The 16,289-nt window shown below is 33.3% G+C and overlaps 1 protein-coding gene across 14 annotated transcripts in view; it reads right to left on the reverse strand.

Annotated features, from left to right (window-relative positions):
* The window catches only part of LOC145184987 (uncharacterized), a 34,058-nt gene that overhangs the window by 11,220 nt on the left and 6,549 nt on the right, over positions 1-16,289 (reverse strand). For 7 of the 14 annotated variants that reach the window (XM_090092811.1, XM_090092815.1, XM_090092812.1 and 4 more), the window contains exons 2-22: positions 14,246-14,567; positions 13,903-14,078; positions 13,099-13,227; positions 10,473-10,589; positions 10,115-10,237; positions 7,455-7,583; positions 7,032-7,163; positions 6,774-6,905; positions 6,252-6,383; positions 5,713-5,844; positions 5,262-5,393; positions 4,740-4,871; positions 4,201-4,332; positions 3,680-3,811; positions 3,158-3,289; positions 2,619-2,750; positions 2,170-2,301; positions 1,648-1,779; positions 1,109-1,240; positions 660-791; positions 138-269 (exon numbers count right to left, since the gene is read on the reverse strand). In XM_090092811.1, coding sequence (XP_089948937.1) covers positions 138-269; positions 660-791; positions 1,109-1,240; positions 1,648-1,779; positions 2,170-2,301; positions 2,619-2,750; positions 3,158-3,289; positions 3,680-3,811; positions 4,201-4,332; positions 4,740-4,871; positions 5,262-5,393; positions 5,713-5,844; positions 6,252-6,383; positions 6,774-6,905; positions 7,032-7,163; positions 7,455-7,583; positions 10,115-10,237; positions 10,473-10,589; positions 13,099-13,227; positions 13,903-14,078; positions 14,246-14,567 — 2,976 coding nt within the window. The remainder of the gene's footprint in view (positions 1-137; positions 270-659; positions 792-1,108; positions 1,241-1,647; positions 1,780-2,169; positions 2,302-2,618; positions 2,751-3,157; positions 3,290-3,679; positions 3,812-4,200; positions 4,333-4,739; positions 4,872-5,261; positions 5,394-5,712; positions 5,845-6,251; positions 6,384-6,773; positions 6,906-7,031; positions 7,164-7,454; positions 7,584-10,114; positions 10,238-10,472; positions 10,590-13,098; positions 13,228-13,902; positions 14,079-14,245; positions 14,568-16,289) is intronic. The other 7 variants (XM_090092807.1, XM_090092806.1, XM_090092809.1 and 4 more) reach the window with 7 other exon arrangements.

Consider the following 16,289-nt stretch of genomic DNA (forward strand, 5'->3'; position numbering starts at 1 on the left):
CAGAATATGAAATGAACAAGCAAGGCCATTCTAAACTAAAGTAACCATCCCTAGACCGATCCTCAGAACAGTAGGAAAAGTCTCTTTCAACGACCAGCTGATTGATAACTATAACAAAAAAAGACCGACAGACTTACCTACGCAGCTGACGTTATCTTTGCCCAAAATCCAACCAGTCTGACACGTGCAAGCGTAGCTTCCGTTCTTGTTAACACACACGCTGTTGTTCCAAGCGCAAGGAGATTTGGCGCCAGCGCACTCATCGACATCTAGGCAAAATTAACCTGTTCATTTATAAATCATATAGTCACAAACAAGAGCCAGCAGCTCCGAACAAAAAACGTACGCGCCAGATGACTTTGCTTCCAAAGCAAAAGCTTCCCTTTCTTCAAATGGACTTTGTTCTGCGAGCCGTTTACACTTGAAACCTCACTTTTGGTTGGTTGCACGAGCCAAAGACTCATAAGCTGCTCTCCAACTACCTAACCCCACCCCACAGCACTAACGCCCTTCGTCATAACTCTTCCTGGCAGAATAGAGTCTTTCCCATTCAAGTATACGGCACGCAGAACGGAACGAAAAACGCACGAAAATCGTTAAAGCAAAAGAGCCTTCAAAAAGAAAGCAGCTTAGCTTTTAAAGCAGAGTAAGACACTTACCAACACAGCTGACATTGTCTTTGCCCAAAATCCACCCGGCCTGACATGCGCAGGCATAGCTTCCGTTTTTGTTAACACACAGGCTGTTACTCCAGGCACATGGAGGGCTTGTGCTAGCGCATTCATCGATATCTATGCAAAAATTACCCCATTCACTTAGAAAACGCTTAGTGGTGAACTATGTAATACATATATATATATATATATATATATATATAGCCTGCAGTTCAAAACCGAAAGCCAACAAGTTCAAAAACAAAAGTGCCTTAAAAAAAGACAAACGTTTTATGCTCTTTTCACAAACAGGCTTCTGCAAATCCTTCAAACATCACCACTTGCATTAAGTCGTTAACAATCAAACAAACACCCCCATAAATCAAACTTCGGAGCGGAACCGCATCCCTTCATTAACAAACAGATTCCAGTTAAAAAGAGAGAAACAGACTTACCAACGCAGCTGACGTTATCTTTGCCCAAAATCCACCCGCTCTGACACGTGCAGGAGTAGCTTCCGATTTTGTTAACACACAGGCTGTTACTCCAAGCGCAAGGGGAGCTCGTGCTGGCACATTCATCGACATCTACGGAAAATAATCAAGTTCACTACAAACACATTTTGCATTCCTCTAACAGACTATCTTGCGCCAATCTTTTGATCAAAATGCTTTTAATGAAAATCGAATCTTTTAATATTCCACCACAAAGCGAGGGTGCCACTCAAAATCCCTTTCCTAACTGCCAAAACACAAGTCAAACTGCCCAACTGTCATGCTCTTCACCTTACTCCTTCATGAAAGGAAATGGCACTTTCAAGTCGTGGCACTTTCAAGTCGTGGCTTTTGCAATTGGAACAGAATATGAAATGAACAAGCAAGGCCATTCTAAACTAAAGTAACCATCCCTAGACCGATCCTCAGAACAGTAGGAAAAGTCTCTTTCAACGACCAGCTGATTGATAACTATAACAAAAAAAGACCGACAGACTTACCTACGCAGCTGACGTTATCTTTGCCCAAAATCCAACCAGTCTGACACGTGCAAGCGTAGCTTCCGTTCTTGTTAACACACACGCTGTTGTTCCAAGCGCAAGGAGATTTGGCGCCAGCGCACTCATCGACATCTAGGCAAAATTAACCTGTTCATTTATAAATCATATAGTCACAAACAAGAGCCAGCAGCTCCGAACAAAAAACGTACGCGCCAGATGACTTTGCTTCCAAAGCAAAAGCTTCCCTTTCTTCAAATGGACTTTGTTCTGCGAGCCGTTTACACTTGAAACCTCACTTTTGGTTGGTTGCACGAGCCAAAGACTCATAAGCTGCTCTCCAACTACCTAACCCCACCCCACAGCACTAACGCCCTTCGTCATAACTCTTCCTGGCAGAATAGAGTCTTTCCCATTCAAGTATACGGCACGCAGAACGGAACGAAAAACGCACGAAAATCGTTAAAGCAAAAGAGCCTTCAAAAAGAAAGCAGCTTAGCTTTTAAAGCAGAGTAAGACACTTACCAACACAGCTGACATTGTCTTTGCCCAAAATCCACCCGGCCTGACATGCGCAGGCATTGCTTCCGTTTTTGTTAACACACAGGCTGTTACTCCAGGCACATGGAGGGCTTGTGCTAGCGCATTCATCGATATCTATGCAAAAATTACCCCATTCACTTAGAAAACGCTTAGTGGTGAACTATGTAATACATATATATATATATATATATATATATATAGCCTGCAGTTCAAAACCGAAAGCCAACAAGTTCAAAAACAAAAGTGCCTTAAAAAAAGACAAACGTTTTATGCTCTTTTCACAAACAGGCTTCTGCAAATCCTTCAAACATCACCACTTGCATTAAGTCGTTAACAATCAAACAAACACCCCCATAAATCAAACTTCGGAGCGGAACCGCATCCCTTCATTAACAAACAGATTCCAGTTAAAAAGAGAGAAACAGACTTACCAACGCAGCTGACGTTATCTTTGCCCAAAATCCACCCGCTCTGACACGTGCAGGAGTAGCTTCCGATTTTGTTAACACACAGGCTGTTACTCCAAGCGCAAGGGGAGCTCGTGCTGGCACATTCATCGACATCTACGGAAAATAATCAAGTTCACTACAAACACATTTTGCATTCCTCTAACAGACTATCTTGCGCCAATCTTTTGATCAAAATGCTTTTAATGAAAATCGAATCTTTTAATATTCCACCACAAAGCGAGGGTGCCACTCAAAATCCCTTTCCTAACTGCCAAAACACAAGTCAAACTGCCCAACTGTCATGCTCTTCACCTTACTCCTTCATGAAAGGAAATGGCACTTTCAAGTCGTGGCACTTTCAAGTCGTGGCTTTTGCAATTGGAACAGAATATGAAATGAACAAGCAAGGCCATTCTAAACTAAAGTAACCATCCCTAGACCGATCCTCAGAACAGTAGGAAAAGTCTCTTTCAACGACCAGCTGATTGATAACTATAACAAAAAAAGACCGACAGACTTACCTACGCAGCTGACGTTATCTTTGCCCAAAATCCAACCAGTCTGACACGTGCAAGCGTAGCTTCCGTTCTTGTTAACACACACGCTGTTGTTCCAAGCGCAAGGAGATTTGGCGCCAGCGCACTCATCGACATCTAGGCAAAATTAACCTGTTCATTTATAAATCATATAGTCACAAACAAGAGCCAGCAGCTCCGAACAAAAAACGTACGCGCCAGATGACTTTGCTTCCAAAGCAAAAGCTTCCCTTTCTTCAAATGGACTTTGTTCTGCGAGCCGTTTACACTTGAAACCTCACTTTTGGTTGGTTGCACGAGCCAAAGACTCATAAGCTGCTCTCCAACTACCTAACCCCACCCCACAGCACTAACGCCCTTCGTCATAACTCTTCCTGGCAGAATAGAGTCTTTCCCATTCAAGTATACGGCACGCAGAACGGAACGAAAAACGCACGAAAATCGTTAAAGCAAAAGAGCCTTCAAAAAGAAAGCAGCTTAGCTTTTAAAGCAGAGTAAGACACTTACCAACACAGCTGACATTGTCTTTGCCCAAAATCCACCCGGCCTGACATGCGCAGGCATAGCTTCCGTTTTTGTTAACACACAGGCTGTTACTCCAGGCACATGGAGGGCTTGTGCTAGCGCATTCATCGATATCTATGCAAAAATTACCCCATTCACTTAGAAAACGCTTAGTGGTGAACTATGTAATACATATATATATATATATATATATATATATATATATATATATATATATATATATATATATATATATATATATATATATATATATATATATATATATATATATAGCCTGCAGTTCAAAACCGAAAGCCAACAAGTTCAAAAACAAAAGTGCCTTAAAAAAAGACAAACGTTTTATGCTCTTTTCACAAACAGGCTTCTGCAAATCCTTCAAACATCACCACTTGCATTAAGTCGTTAACAATCAAACAAACACCCCCATAAATCAAACTTCGGAGCGGAACCGCATCCCTTCATTAACAAACAGATTCCAGTTAAAAAGAGAGAAACAGACTTACCAACGCAGCTGACGTTATCTTTGCCCAAAATCCACCCGCTCTGACACGTGCAGGAGTAGCTTCCGATTTTGTTAACACACAGGCTGTTACTCCAAGCGCAAGGGGAGCTCGTGCTGGCACATTCATCGACATCTACGGAAAATAATCAAGTTCACTACAAACACATTTTGCATTCCTCTAACAGACTATCTTGCGCCAATCTTTTGATCAAAATGCTTTTAATGAAAATCGAATCTTTTAATATTCCACCACAAAGCGAGGGTGCCACTCAAAATCCCTTTCCTAACTGCCAAAACACAAGTCAAACTGCCCAACTGTCATGCTCTTCACCTTACTCCTTCATGAAAGGAAATGGCACTTTCAAGTCGTGGCACTTTCAAGTCGTGGCTTTTGCAATTGGAACAGAATATGAAATGAACAAGCAAGGCCATTCTAAACTAAAGTAACCATCCCTAGACCGATCCTCAGAACAGTAGGAAAAGTCTCTTTCAACGACCAGCTGATTGATAACTATAACAAAAAAAGACCGACAGACTTACCTACGCAGCTGACGTTATCTTTGCCCAAAATCCAACCAGTCTGACACGTGCAAGCGTAGCTTCCGTTCTTGTTAACACACACGCTGTTGTTCCAAGCGCAAGGAGATTTGGCGCCAGCGCACTCATCGACATCTAGGCAAAATTAACCTGTTCATTTATAAATCATATAGTCACAAACAAGAGCCAGCAGCTCCGAACAAAAAACGTACGCGCCAGATGACTTTGCTTCCAAAGCAAAAGCTTCCCTTTCTTCAAATGGACTTTGTTCTGCGAGCCGTTTACACTTGAAACCTCACTTTTGGTTGGTTGCACGAGCCAAAGACTCATAAGCTGCTCTCCAACTACCTAACCCCACCCCACAGCACTAACGCCCTTCGTCATAACTCTTCCTGGCAGAATAGAGTCTTTCCCATTCAAGTATACGGCACGCAGAACGGAACGAAAAACGCACGAAAATCGTTAAAGCAAAAGAGCCTTCAAAAAGAAAGCAGCTTAGCTTTTAAAGCAGAGTAAGACACTTACCAACACAGCTGACATTGTCTTTGCCCAAAATCCACCCGGCCTGACATGCGCAGGCATAGCTTCCGTTTTTGTTAACACACAGGCTGTTACTCCAGGCACATGGAGGGCTTGTGCTAGCGCATTCATCGATATCTATGCAAAAATTACCCCATTCACTTAGAAAACGCTTAGTGGTGAACTATGTAATACATATATATATATATATATATATATATATATAGCCTGCAGTTCAAAACCGAAAGCCAACAAGTTCAAAAACAAAAGTGCCTTAAAAAAAGACAAACGTTTTATGCTCTTTTCACAAACAGGCTTCTGCAAATCCTTCAAACATCACCACTTGCATTAAGTCGTTAACAATCAAACAAACACCCCCATAAATCAAACTTCGGAGCGGAACCGCATCCCTTCATTAACAAACAGATTCCAGTTAAAAAGAGAGAAACAGACTTACCAACGCAGCTGACGTTATCTTTGCCCAAAATCCACCCGCTCTGACACGTGCAGGAGTAGCTTCCGATTTTGTTAACACACAGGCTGTTACTCCAAGCGCAAGGGGAGCTCGTGCTGGCACATTCATCGACATCTACGGAAAATAATCAAGTTCACTACAAACACATTTTGCATTCCTCTAACAGACTATCTTGCGCCAATCTTTTGATCAAAATGCTTTTAATGAAAATCGAATCTTTTAATATTCCACCACAAAGCGAGGGTGCCACTCAAAATCCCTTTCCTAACTGCCAAAACACAAGTCAAACTGCCCAACTGTCATGCTCTTCACCTTACTCCTTCATGAAAGGAAATGGCACTTTCAAGTCGTGGCACTTTCAAGTCGTGGCTTTTGCAATTGGAACAGAATATGAAATGAACAAGCAAGGCCATTCTAAACTAAAGTAACCATCCCTAGACCGATCCTCAGAACAGTAGGAAAAGTCTCTTTCAACGACCAGCTGATTGATAACTATAACAAAAAAAGACCGACAGACTTACCTACGCAGCTGACGTTATCTTTGCCCAAAATCCAACCAGTCTGACACGTGCAAGCGTAGCTTCCGTTCTTGTTAACACACACGCTGTTGTTCCAAGCGCAAGGAGATTTGGCGCCAGCGCACTCATCGACATCTAGGCAAAATTAACCTGTTCATTTATAAATCATATAGTCACAAACAAGAGCCAGCAGCTCCGAACAAAAAACGTACGCGCCAGATGACTTTGCTTCCAAAGCAAAAGCTTCCCTTTCTTCAAATGGACTTTGTTCTGCGAGCCGTTTACACTTGAAACCTCACTTTTGGTTGGTTGCACGAGCCAAAGACTCATAAGCTGCTCTCCAACTACCTAACCCCACCCCACAGCACTAACGCCCTTCGTCATAACTCTTCCTGGCAGAATAGAGTCTTTCCCATTCAAGTATACGGCACGCAGAACGGAACGAAAAACGCACGAAAATCGTTAAAGCAAAAGAGCCTTCAAAAAGAAAGCAGCTTAGCTTTTAAAGCAGAGTAAGACACTTACCAACACAGCTGACATTGTCTTTGCCCAAAATCCACCCGGCCTGACATGCGCAGGCATAGCTTCCGTTTTTGTTAACACACAGGCTTTTACTCCAGGCACATGGAGGGCTTGTGCTAGCGCATTCATTGATATCTATGCAAAAATTACTCCATTCACTTAGAAAACGCTTAGTGGTGAACTATGTAACATATTTCGATTTGGAATACCATGTCTTTTTTAAAAAAGTTGTTTCTGTCAAAAAGCGGCAAACAGACTTACCTTCGCAGCTGATGCTGTCTTTACCTAATGTCCACCCGTTTTGGCATGTACAGGCATAGCTTCCATTTTTGTTAACACATAGACTGTTATTCCATGCACATGGAGGGTTTGTGTTTGTGCATTCATTGATATCTATGCGGAAATTACCTCATTCATTAGGAAACGCTTAGTAGTTTACAATATCATATATATTACCTTCAGCTCATATCTGGAAGCCAATAAGTTCAAAAAAATAAGTTCTTTAATATGAGACAAGCATTTAGTACTCTTTTCAGATAAAGACTTCAGCAAACCATTTAAAGTCAGCACTGGCATAAAGTTGTTTTAAGTTAAATAAGTATTCGCATTAGTCACACCTTGGTGTGGAACCATATTTTTTAATTATGAAAGAGATTGCAGTGAAGAATAGAAAAACAGACTTACCAACGCAGCTATCGTTATCTTTGCCCAAAGTCCATCCGCTCTGACACGTACAGTAGTAGCTTCCGACTATATTTACACACAGGCTGTTGCTCCAAGCGCAAGTGGAGGTATTGGCACATTCATTGATATCTACGGAATTTAATCAAAGTTCTTTAAGTTTATTTTTTCTTTCTTTTTATCATATAATTTGTTATCATTTCTTTTAACAAAATGCTTTGATGTGAACTAAATCGTTTTAAATTTTACCATGAGATGTTTGGGTGATTGAATATATTTTTTATATATGCTAGGTCCTTGTCTTTTAAATGAAGTTTTCCTGTTTGTTTTTTTTTATTTTGAGTTTCATTCTTTTGAATTCTTTTCATCTTCTCTGAATGACGTAGATTTCCTATATATGCCGAATTGTGTATTAAATCGTTTTCTTTCTTTTTTTGTTTATATACACCAGTTATGCTCACTTTTTAGGAAATCACTTTTATCTCAGTTTGCGTTTAATGTGTTTTTGACTTTTTTTTTTTTTACTGAGATTTTGCAAATTTTACCAATTAGTTTGGATTTTCACTTGGTTTTTACATCGATAGTTTTTTATTTTAATTTAATATAATCTTTAAATTGATTTCCTATACATCAATATAATATCACTGTGAGCTATAAAGACTATCAAGTTTGACTTCTTCCCACCTCTTATTTCATTTTCTTAAAAATAAAATGCAGTTTGTATAAATCATTTTCAAGTGCCGAACAAATCTGAAGTCAATCTTAAGAGTTATTATTTTTTGTTTTTAAAAGTAAAAAATTCTTAAAGATTAGTGTCAATCTCATCCAGTTTGAAAGTGTTCAATTTCTTCTTTTTATCGGAGAAGAAATTGAACACTTTCAAACTGGATGAGTAAAGTTTCTCAAGTATTAAACTTAAAATTTAAGTTAAATGATACATATAGAAGTGCAAACTTTTTATAAATAACTATTTTTGAATAACGTTAAAATGCAAAGAATTAGACGTAGTACTGAAAGAGGTTAAGGAATAAATATTAAGTTACATAAAAAGTAAATTAAAATTTTTCAAATATTCATTTATAAACTTCAACGTTAAACTTTAAAGTGCATATTAATATAGGAAAGAATTTTATTCTTCAGGTTATCAACTGTTGTTCTAGTTTTGCTGTTTTGAATTTAACTAGTTTGTCAGAAACCTTTGATCTCATATCACCTGAGCAAGTTGCTTTAGGTATAATAAAAAACAAGATGGAATGAGAAGGCATTGAAAGAGGCCAGTTCTTTAAAATATCTACAGGTGGGTTTCTATTGTCATTATTAAATAGTTAACAAAGAATTATAAATGTTCATATAAAACTGTTTAAGTGCACATATAAAACACTCAATAGATAAAAGGTTTTTAGTAAAGCAATTGTTTTCGTTGCTAACAACTTTTTCAAAATGCTTGCATTTTAAACTTTAAGAAGGGGGTAGGCTAAAAACGCATATAATTTAATTATACTTTATTTTTAAGGTGGTAAATCCATAAACTTCAACTGTAGGAATTCAAGTCAAATCCTCCAAAAAATTTTTAATCAAATATCTTTTCAGTGATGGTTGAAGATGAAATTAATCACTTAGTTTTACCACCAAAATTACATCTTCTTATAGGGACTGTGACACTAAATGGTAGACTACTTTAAGATGATTGGCATCATTTTACAAATTGGCTCAAAGAACATATCTTACTTCAAGGTTATCATAGAATAGGCTTTTATGGGAAAAAAGCCACTAAACTTCTTGGAAAAGTAGATACTTTAAAGAGAGGTGTGTTATTATCTCAAACTAATTTAAAACCTTTAGTTAATTGCCTCAGAAAATTTTTGAACATTAAACAGTGCACCCTCAGACAAGAATTAGGCAGTTATATTTCTTCAGTTATCAAAGAGTTCAAAATATCATTTTCTGACCTACAGCAGTATGCAAAATAACATTTAAATGCAGAGCTGTAGGTTACCTGGAAAGAGTATATTTCTCAGGGATGCTGAATAGATTGGAGTAACATTTCCCAGTGTCTTTAAACCAAATTGTTATCAATATAAGCAAAGGATTAGGCATAGAGATTATGCTAAACAATTGAAACCTGCTACTACCACTTAGATAAGATGTATTTATTACAATATTAAAGTAGTTGTGTTTTATTTGTTGCGTTTATTGTATTTTTTTCATTTAATTATTACTTTAAGGGGTTATGGTGTAAAAGGAGTTTCAAGTTCAGATTTGTAAAAAGTGTTTAAAGGAAGGTAATGAAAGATGTTAATGTTTTTTGAAAGTATACAATATCATCATAAAGAGATAACTTTATTGCTCAAAGGGGGTAAATAAAGTAAAAAATAATTTTTTATCTTTCTTCTAATCAACTTAAGATTTGTCTAATACAAAAAAATAGCATATCTAACTAGTACTTATTTTAGTAAAAAAAAGTTGAACCTGGCAGTCTTTATTGCTCACAGTGATATGTTTTTGTGTAAGTATTTAGTAAACAAGATTTTAAGAACATGTTACGCCCAGTGAGTAAACTAAAAAAACTTTTAGCTTCTTTGCAATCATTGCGCACATCTTTGTATTTACTAAATACAAAGGTGTAACATAACCAATATATTTAAGTTAATACATTATTTTACCTTGACAATCTTGTAATGTTGCATTAAAACTTGTTCCTGATGGACAGGAACATATGAATGAACCTTTCAAATTTAAGCATACTGCTTTGTCATATTTACAATTCATTGTACACTCATTTATATCTGAAAAATGTACAAAGAAAAAATGTCATGTACCTTAGTTTTGTGTTGAATGTAAATAAGTTATGAGTTACCTTTTAATTTTAATATATAAATAATATAAATTTAATAGCTATCAAATACAAATTGTTTTTTTAAAAATGTTTCACGTGATATTAAAACACTTTTGTTTTGTAAATTTTTTGTTTTGTAAATTACTGTTTTAACTTTTATGTTCAAAGAAGAAAATTATTTTTACCTAGACAACTGTTGTCTGTTAAATTATAAAAATATCCATTTGGACAAAATCGTTGCAATGTACCATTTTCACTTTGACATGCTGAATCATTACAGTTCATTTGACATGCATTGATATCTGAAAGGAAATATACTAGAAAGTCTTCACACCATACAATTTTCATATACAAATAAAGCAATAGCCTTTATTATTGTAAAAGATTAAATTAAAAAAAAGCGATACAAACATATGCAACAAATTTATTTTGAAAAAATCATAAAAGATTGATATATGAGTGTAACAGTGTAATCAATATGGAATCAATTTTTGGTGCATAACTAAATGTTTTCATTTGTATTAAGAAAATGTATAAAACATAAAGTAAGCTACACAAAATTAAAAAAAAAAATGTTTACATAGTGTTATGTATTTTTGTCTATGCTTAAGTTAATTTTCTTGAAAAATTAAAGCTTTGTTCAGTTGAGAGTTTTAGGATGAAAAGCTTTTCAAATCTTACTTATTTTAAGTGTCACATTTCAATTATAGTATTTAATAAAAGCTTAAAAAGAAAACATTTTTTTAAAAGTTTTAAAAATTACCCTATTAAAGCAAAAATTATATTCACATAAGTATGGTTAATCAAATGAGGGCTCTATGAAGAAAGAATGTTTACTTTAAAACTATTGCCTTATGTTAGTATTTTTTTTACTTTTTCATTTTTAGTGAATAGGTGAAAAATATTAACATCACTAGTTTTAGTTATTTTTATTGGTCAGATACACATTAGGGTTATGGCTCATTTCACTTTTGCCACAATCATTATTGGCTGTGGTTTAGAAACCTGAGAAATTGATATTTCAAAGTATCATATAGATATAGAATACAGTTTTAAAAATGTCTACTCCCACAAACACAAGAAAAATGTAGTTAATCCATACTTTTACATTCTTTTAACTATAATTCTTTTTGTAATTGTTTTTTAAATATGGTATAAGGCATAAAGTAAAGCTAAGTAAGAACTATTTTCTTTATTTATGTACTGTTTTGGTCTAAACCTTTTTAAACTTCTCTGTGTGTTTGATATATATATATATATATATATATATATATATATATATATATATATATATATATATATATATATATATATATATATATATATATATATATATATATATATATATATATATATATATATATATACAAATATTTATATATATACAAATATTTATATATATACAAATATTTATATATATACAAATATATATATATATACAAATATATATATATATAATAAATATATACCAGGAAACTGGTAACAGTTCTAACACAAAAGTGTTACTATATCCTTCAAAAGTCAGATTTTTTAATGCAAAAGATAAAAACTTCCACAAGAAAAGTAAATAATTGTCTAGCTAGCAGTTTAACTATATCAGAAGAAAGTTGTACAGATTTAGATTCATTAGAAAACTACAAACCAATATATAGATGAAAAAATCAAGAAAGAGAGTATACAACAGAACCAAGTTGCATTTAACTTTGTAATAGCATAATCTAATAGATCAGTTAGAATCTATAAAAAGTTTAATGAATGTATTGATATTGAAACTCCAAATTTTTGAAAAATTGCTAAATGATTTTGATGCATGTAAAATGTATCATGATTATATATAACAGAACAGCGGTGAACACAAGAAAATTCAATGGTATAGTTTTAAAAACACAAAATGAAGTGAACCCAGAGGCCTACTGCACCATAATACTCAGGATACCAAATTGGATCACCTTGTAAAATATAATTCAATAATACTGTGTTTTAATTATAATTTTTGAAGGGCTTTACTGAAAATTATGAAAGTCTTCAAAAAAATTTATAAATATGAAGCTAAGCTTAATAATTACACAAACTTAGGATGGCAAGATGACTTCAAATTCCTTTATGAGTTATGAGTTTTTGTTATTTCAAAAACCATCACAAATTACCAAAAATTAAGTGGCACAAGCTTCCATTATTGCACACTGCAAGATGGAACTCTAGAGCATCATATATTCTTATTGCCTGATACCATAGCAACCCTTATTGCATCTGTAGCAAAAACTTGGAGGAACTCCTACAAAAAAATGGGAACATAAAAATGTGAAACTTATTGGGAAAAATGATATGTGAAGCATTTAAATAACTTGTCTCTTTGTGAAATAAATATTTTTATCAACTAACTTTTATGCCAATCTGATTTTTAAATGCTAAATATAATTTACTATTTGCTGAACATATTTTGATAGTTGTTTAAATTTCTTGATGTCAAATATAAAAAAGCATGCTATTAATTTTGGGGGAGGGGGGGATGAATTTGCAACTAGGCTGTCAATAAACCATTTTTTCATCAATAATTTATAACTTCTCAGTTTATAGGAGTATGGCCATATAGGGTTTAAAAAATGTCATAACCCTAATATGCTTATCATCAATTAAAAAAAATTTATCTCTTTGATGCAAAAGCAAGTGGTAATAATGTGAATGTTTCAAAAAATTTAGTTATAATGTGCATACCTGTGAGTTTGTAATAAAAACAGTGCATTTTAAATGCACATATACTATTAAATATAAAAAAAAAACTTTTTAAAATTAAAAGAAGCAAAAATCTACCTATGCAAGTTATATTACTACTCTCATTATGATAAACATAGCCATCATTGCAGGTACAAATAACATAACTTCCATTTTCTGAAATACATTTTTCATTTTTGATTGAATTGCAACCAGAAGGACATTTACCTGAAAAAGGGAAACACTTTTCATTTTTCAAACTTGATTGCATTTTTGTTCACTTGCCCTAAACTTATTTTTAAAAAATTTCCTAAACCTTTGTAAAAAAATATTTGCAGAAATGCATGAATATATTACTGTTATTATAATTTTGTAAAAAATAAGCAATTATTTGACTAAATTTTATTTTAAAATTTTTCGTTTTTTTGTGAATTGCTATTATAAAAAAACATTAGATTGAAATATTACTATTTAACAACTGATATCATCAAAATACTATTTTGAATAATTAGGAAAACTGGAGTATTTGTATATTTTTTTTTTTACTTGTATTGTAAGCTTGTATGCTGGTCATTTACTTGTTTTGTAAGCTTGTATGCTTGTCATTTACATGTATTATAAACTTGTATGTTGGTCATTTACTTGTATTGTAAAAATTTTGCTCTTTACCTTTTTGATTCAAGTTTTTTAAATTTGTGCAAGTTTCAAAATAATATTTTTATGGGCATTTTTTCTCTCTGACATTGCAAAAGATGAAAACTGCAACTTTCAAATTAAAATATTATAGACAACTCTAATGTCATTATTGTAAAATTGTGATATAAATGGTGTTTGCTGTTTCAACAATTAAATGCAATATATTCATACAGAAAAATTTTTAAAAAGTTGAAAAATTAAATTTACCAATCCTCATAGGACTAAACCATTCATTTGACATTACTTTAGGAGATGTGTCCTTTCCCTGTTGCATTACAGCAATTGATAAATAATCAGGAGTAACTAAATTACACATTATTGCCTCAATATAGTATGTACGATTTGCTTTTAAATATGTAACATTAGATTTTTGCTCTGGATACCTATAAAGAAACAAAACATCAAAATTGAAAAACTAATATAAAAATGTAAATATTTAGTGTTTGATAAGTTATATGCACAGGATGGTATGTAGCTAAAACTTAGGTTGAATTTTGATTGATAAATGTTTTTAATAACTTTGCATAATAAATAGGTAAAAAAAACTTACGCACTCCAATTCATGTAGGAAGAACCCAATGTTTGGTAGGCAATTTTTAACTTGTTTGCTGGGTTGTTGTCAGTACTTAGGTACAAGTAGCAAAAGTTACTGCATGAAGTGTAAAAAAAGTAATTTCCTGTGAATACCACCTGAAACCATCCACGAACTCTCTGACAAAAAGAGTTAGACACATTTTGAATTACATTAAAAGTGTTAATAAAACCTTGACTATCAGGTTGTTCAGGATACTTTGATTGATTGTACAATGAAAGCAGACTTATATCAGGAGCTTTTATGTTCAAATATACTTCTTGAATCAATACTTGAAAACCTACACAAAATACCAGCTGTTATAGTTATTTTTGAGATTCATAATAATAAAAAAACAATTATAACTTTTATCATCATCATCATCATCATCATCATCATCATCATCATTATCATCATCATCAGCAGCAGCAGCAGCAGCAGCAGCAGCAGCATCATCATCAGCAGCAGCAGCAGCAGCAGCAACATCATCATCATCATTGTCGTCATTGCATCAACCATGAATACTGCCATCCTCATCAGCATCCTTTCAGTTCTTACATTAGAAACATACTTAAAAACTTAATAAACTTTTCTATTATTTCTAAATCTCTTCTACTGAAAATCCTAAGTAAGTTTTATACTAACACTTGTTAATAAAAAAAAACCTATAAATTTTTTTACAAATTTACCTATATTTATGTTTTTTGTTTGTTTCATTACTTTAATTTTTGTTTGTAATTTTTTTGTTTATGTTTTTTGTTTGTGTATTTTTTCGTAATAACAGCCCTTGATAAGATGTGGCATTTTAACTGAAAACTGATGTAAAAAATTATATTTAGGATTTTATTCCAGAAAAAAACTAATTAATTTGATATTTATTTAGTAATCATCAAACTAATGACATGAATAACACAAATAACAAGAAATTTCAAGTATATTAAAACATACAATACTTTTACACAAATAAAGTAATATACCAATTTTTTTTTACCTAAATAACTTCAATTACATAAAATAAATTTATGCCAGTACCATGAATGTCTGTAATTACCTGTAAAGCTAACTTTGTCTGTTTTATATGAATTTTTTAAGACTGATTTTGTATCTATAAAATAGCTTTCCCCTGAATCCCGTCTAAGTTTAGAAAGCGAATTTTCATGGAGATTTGTTAAAAGTAAGAATGAAGACCTCTTAATCTTAATTTACTTAATACCCCCAATTGTATTATTATTATTATTATGCCAAATAATCAAAGGCATTATTATTGATAACAACCAATGATAAAATGATTTTTATCAAATGCAGAACAAATTTTGAGACATAACGTTAGACAAAGGAGAAGGATAATTTTTATAACTGGCCCCCTGCTTGATATTTTGTAACAAACAGAGCCCTCCATATGAATTCTTGCCCACAAAAAAGGCATTTTTTTTATAAATTCTAACACAATTGTGACTAAGATAACACAGACTGCGTCAACTAAAAAAGTATTTTGTTTCATAGAATCCAAATTTTCAACAATATCAAAATTATAAATCATCCAAATTATAATCAAAATTGTAATATTATTATTTAAAAAATCAACTTAATTGTGTGTATGCTTGGTAATTTGTAGTAACCATTTATTTCTACTTGTTGTTGTTCAAATATAACTGGTGTGTATAATACCTCATTCATTACAGTTTTTCGCATATAATGCAAAAATATTAAACAATCAATTTCAACGATTAAAATAATGGAATACGAAAGTACAATACTTCATGGAACATAGTCGTTTTGTTGTCTAAACACGATGGGCACAATTCTTTATGTTTAGAAAATAGATTAGAGAAGACAATCAAAATATTCTCATGCAAATTTAACAGCGCATAGATAAAAAATAAAAAAAACTTCTAACATATAAGGTCAGTCAAAAAATGATTTCCACATATTACCACAACTCACATACTGATTTCTTGTTAATGCAAAAATATGTTTGTTATATTTATTTTTGGTTGTTATTTTTTGTTTTGTTTTGTTTTTT

Source organism: Hydra viridissima, unplaced genomic scaffold, assembly GCF_058129835.1.
Source record: "Hydra viridissima isolate aposymbiotic clone 2 unplaced genomic scaffold, HvirCarnegie_v1 scaffold_7, whole genome shotgun sequence".
Taxonomy (NCBI): domain Eukaryota; kingdom Metazoa; phylum Cnidaria; class Hydrozoa; order Anthoathecata; family Hydridae; genus Hydra; species Hydra viridissima.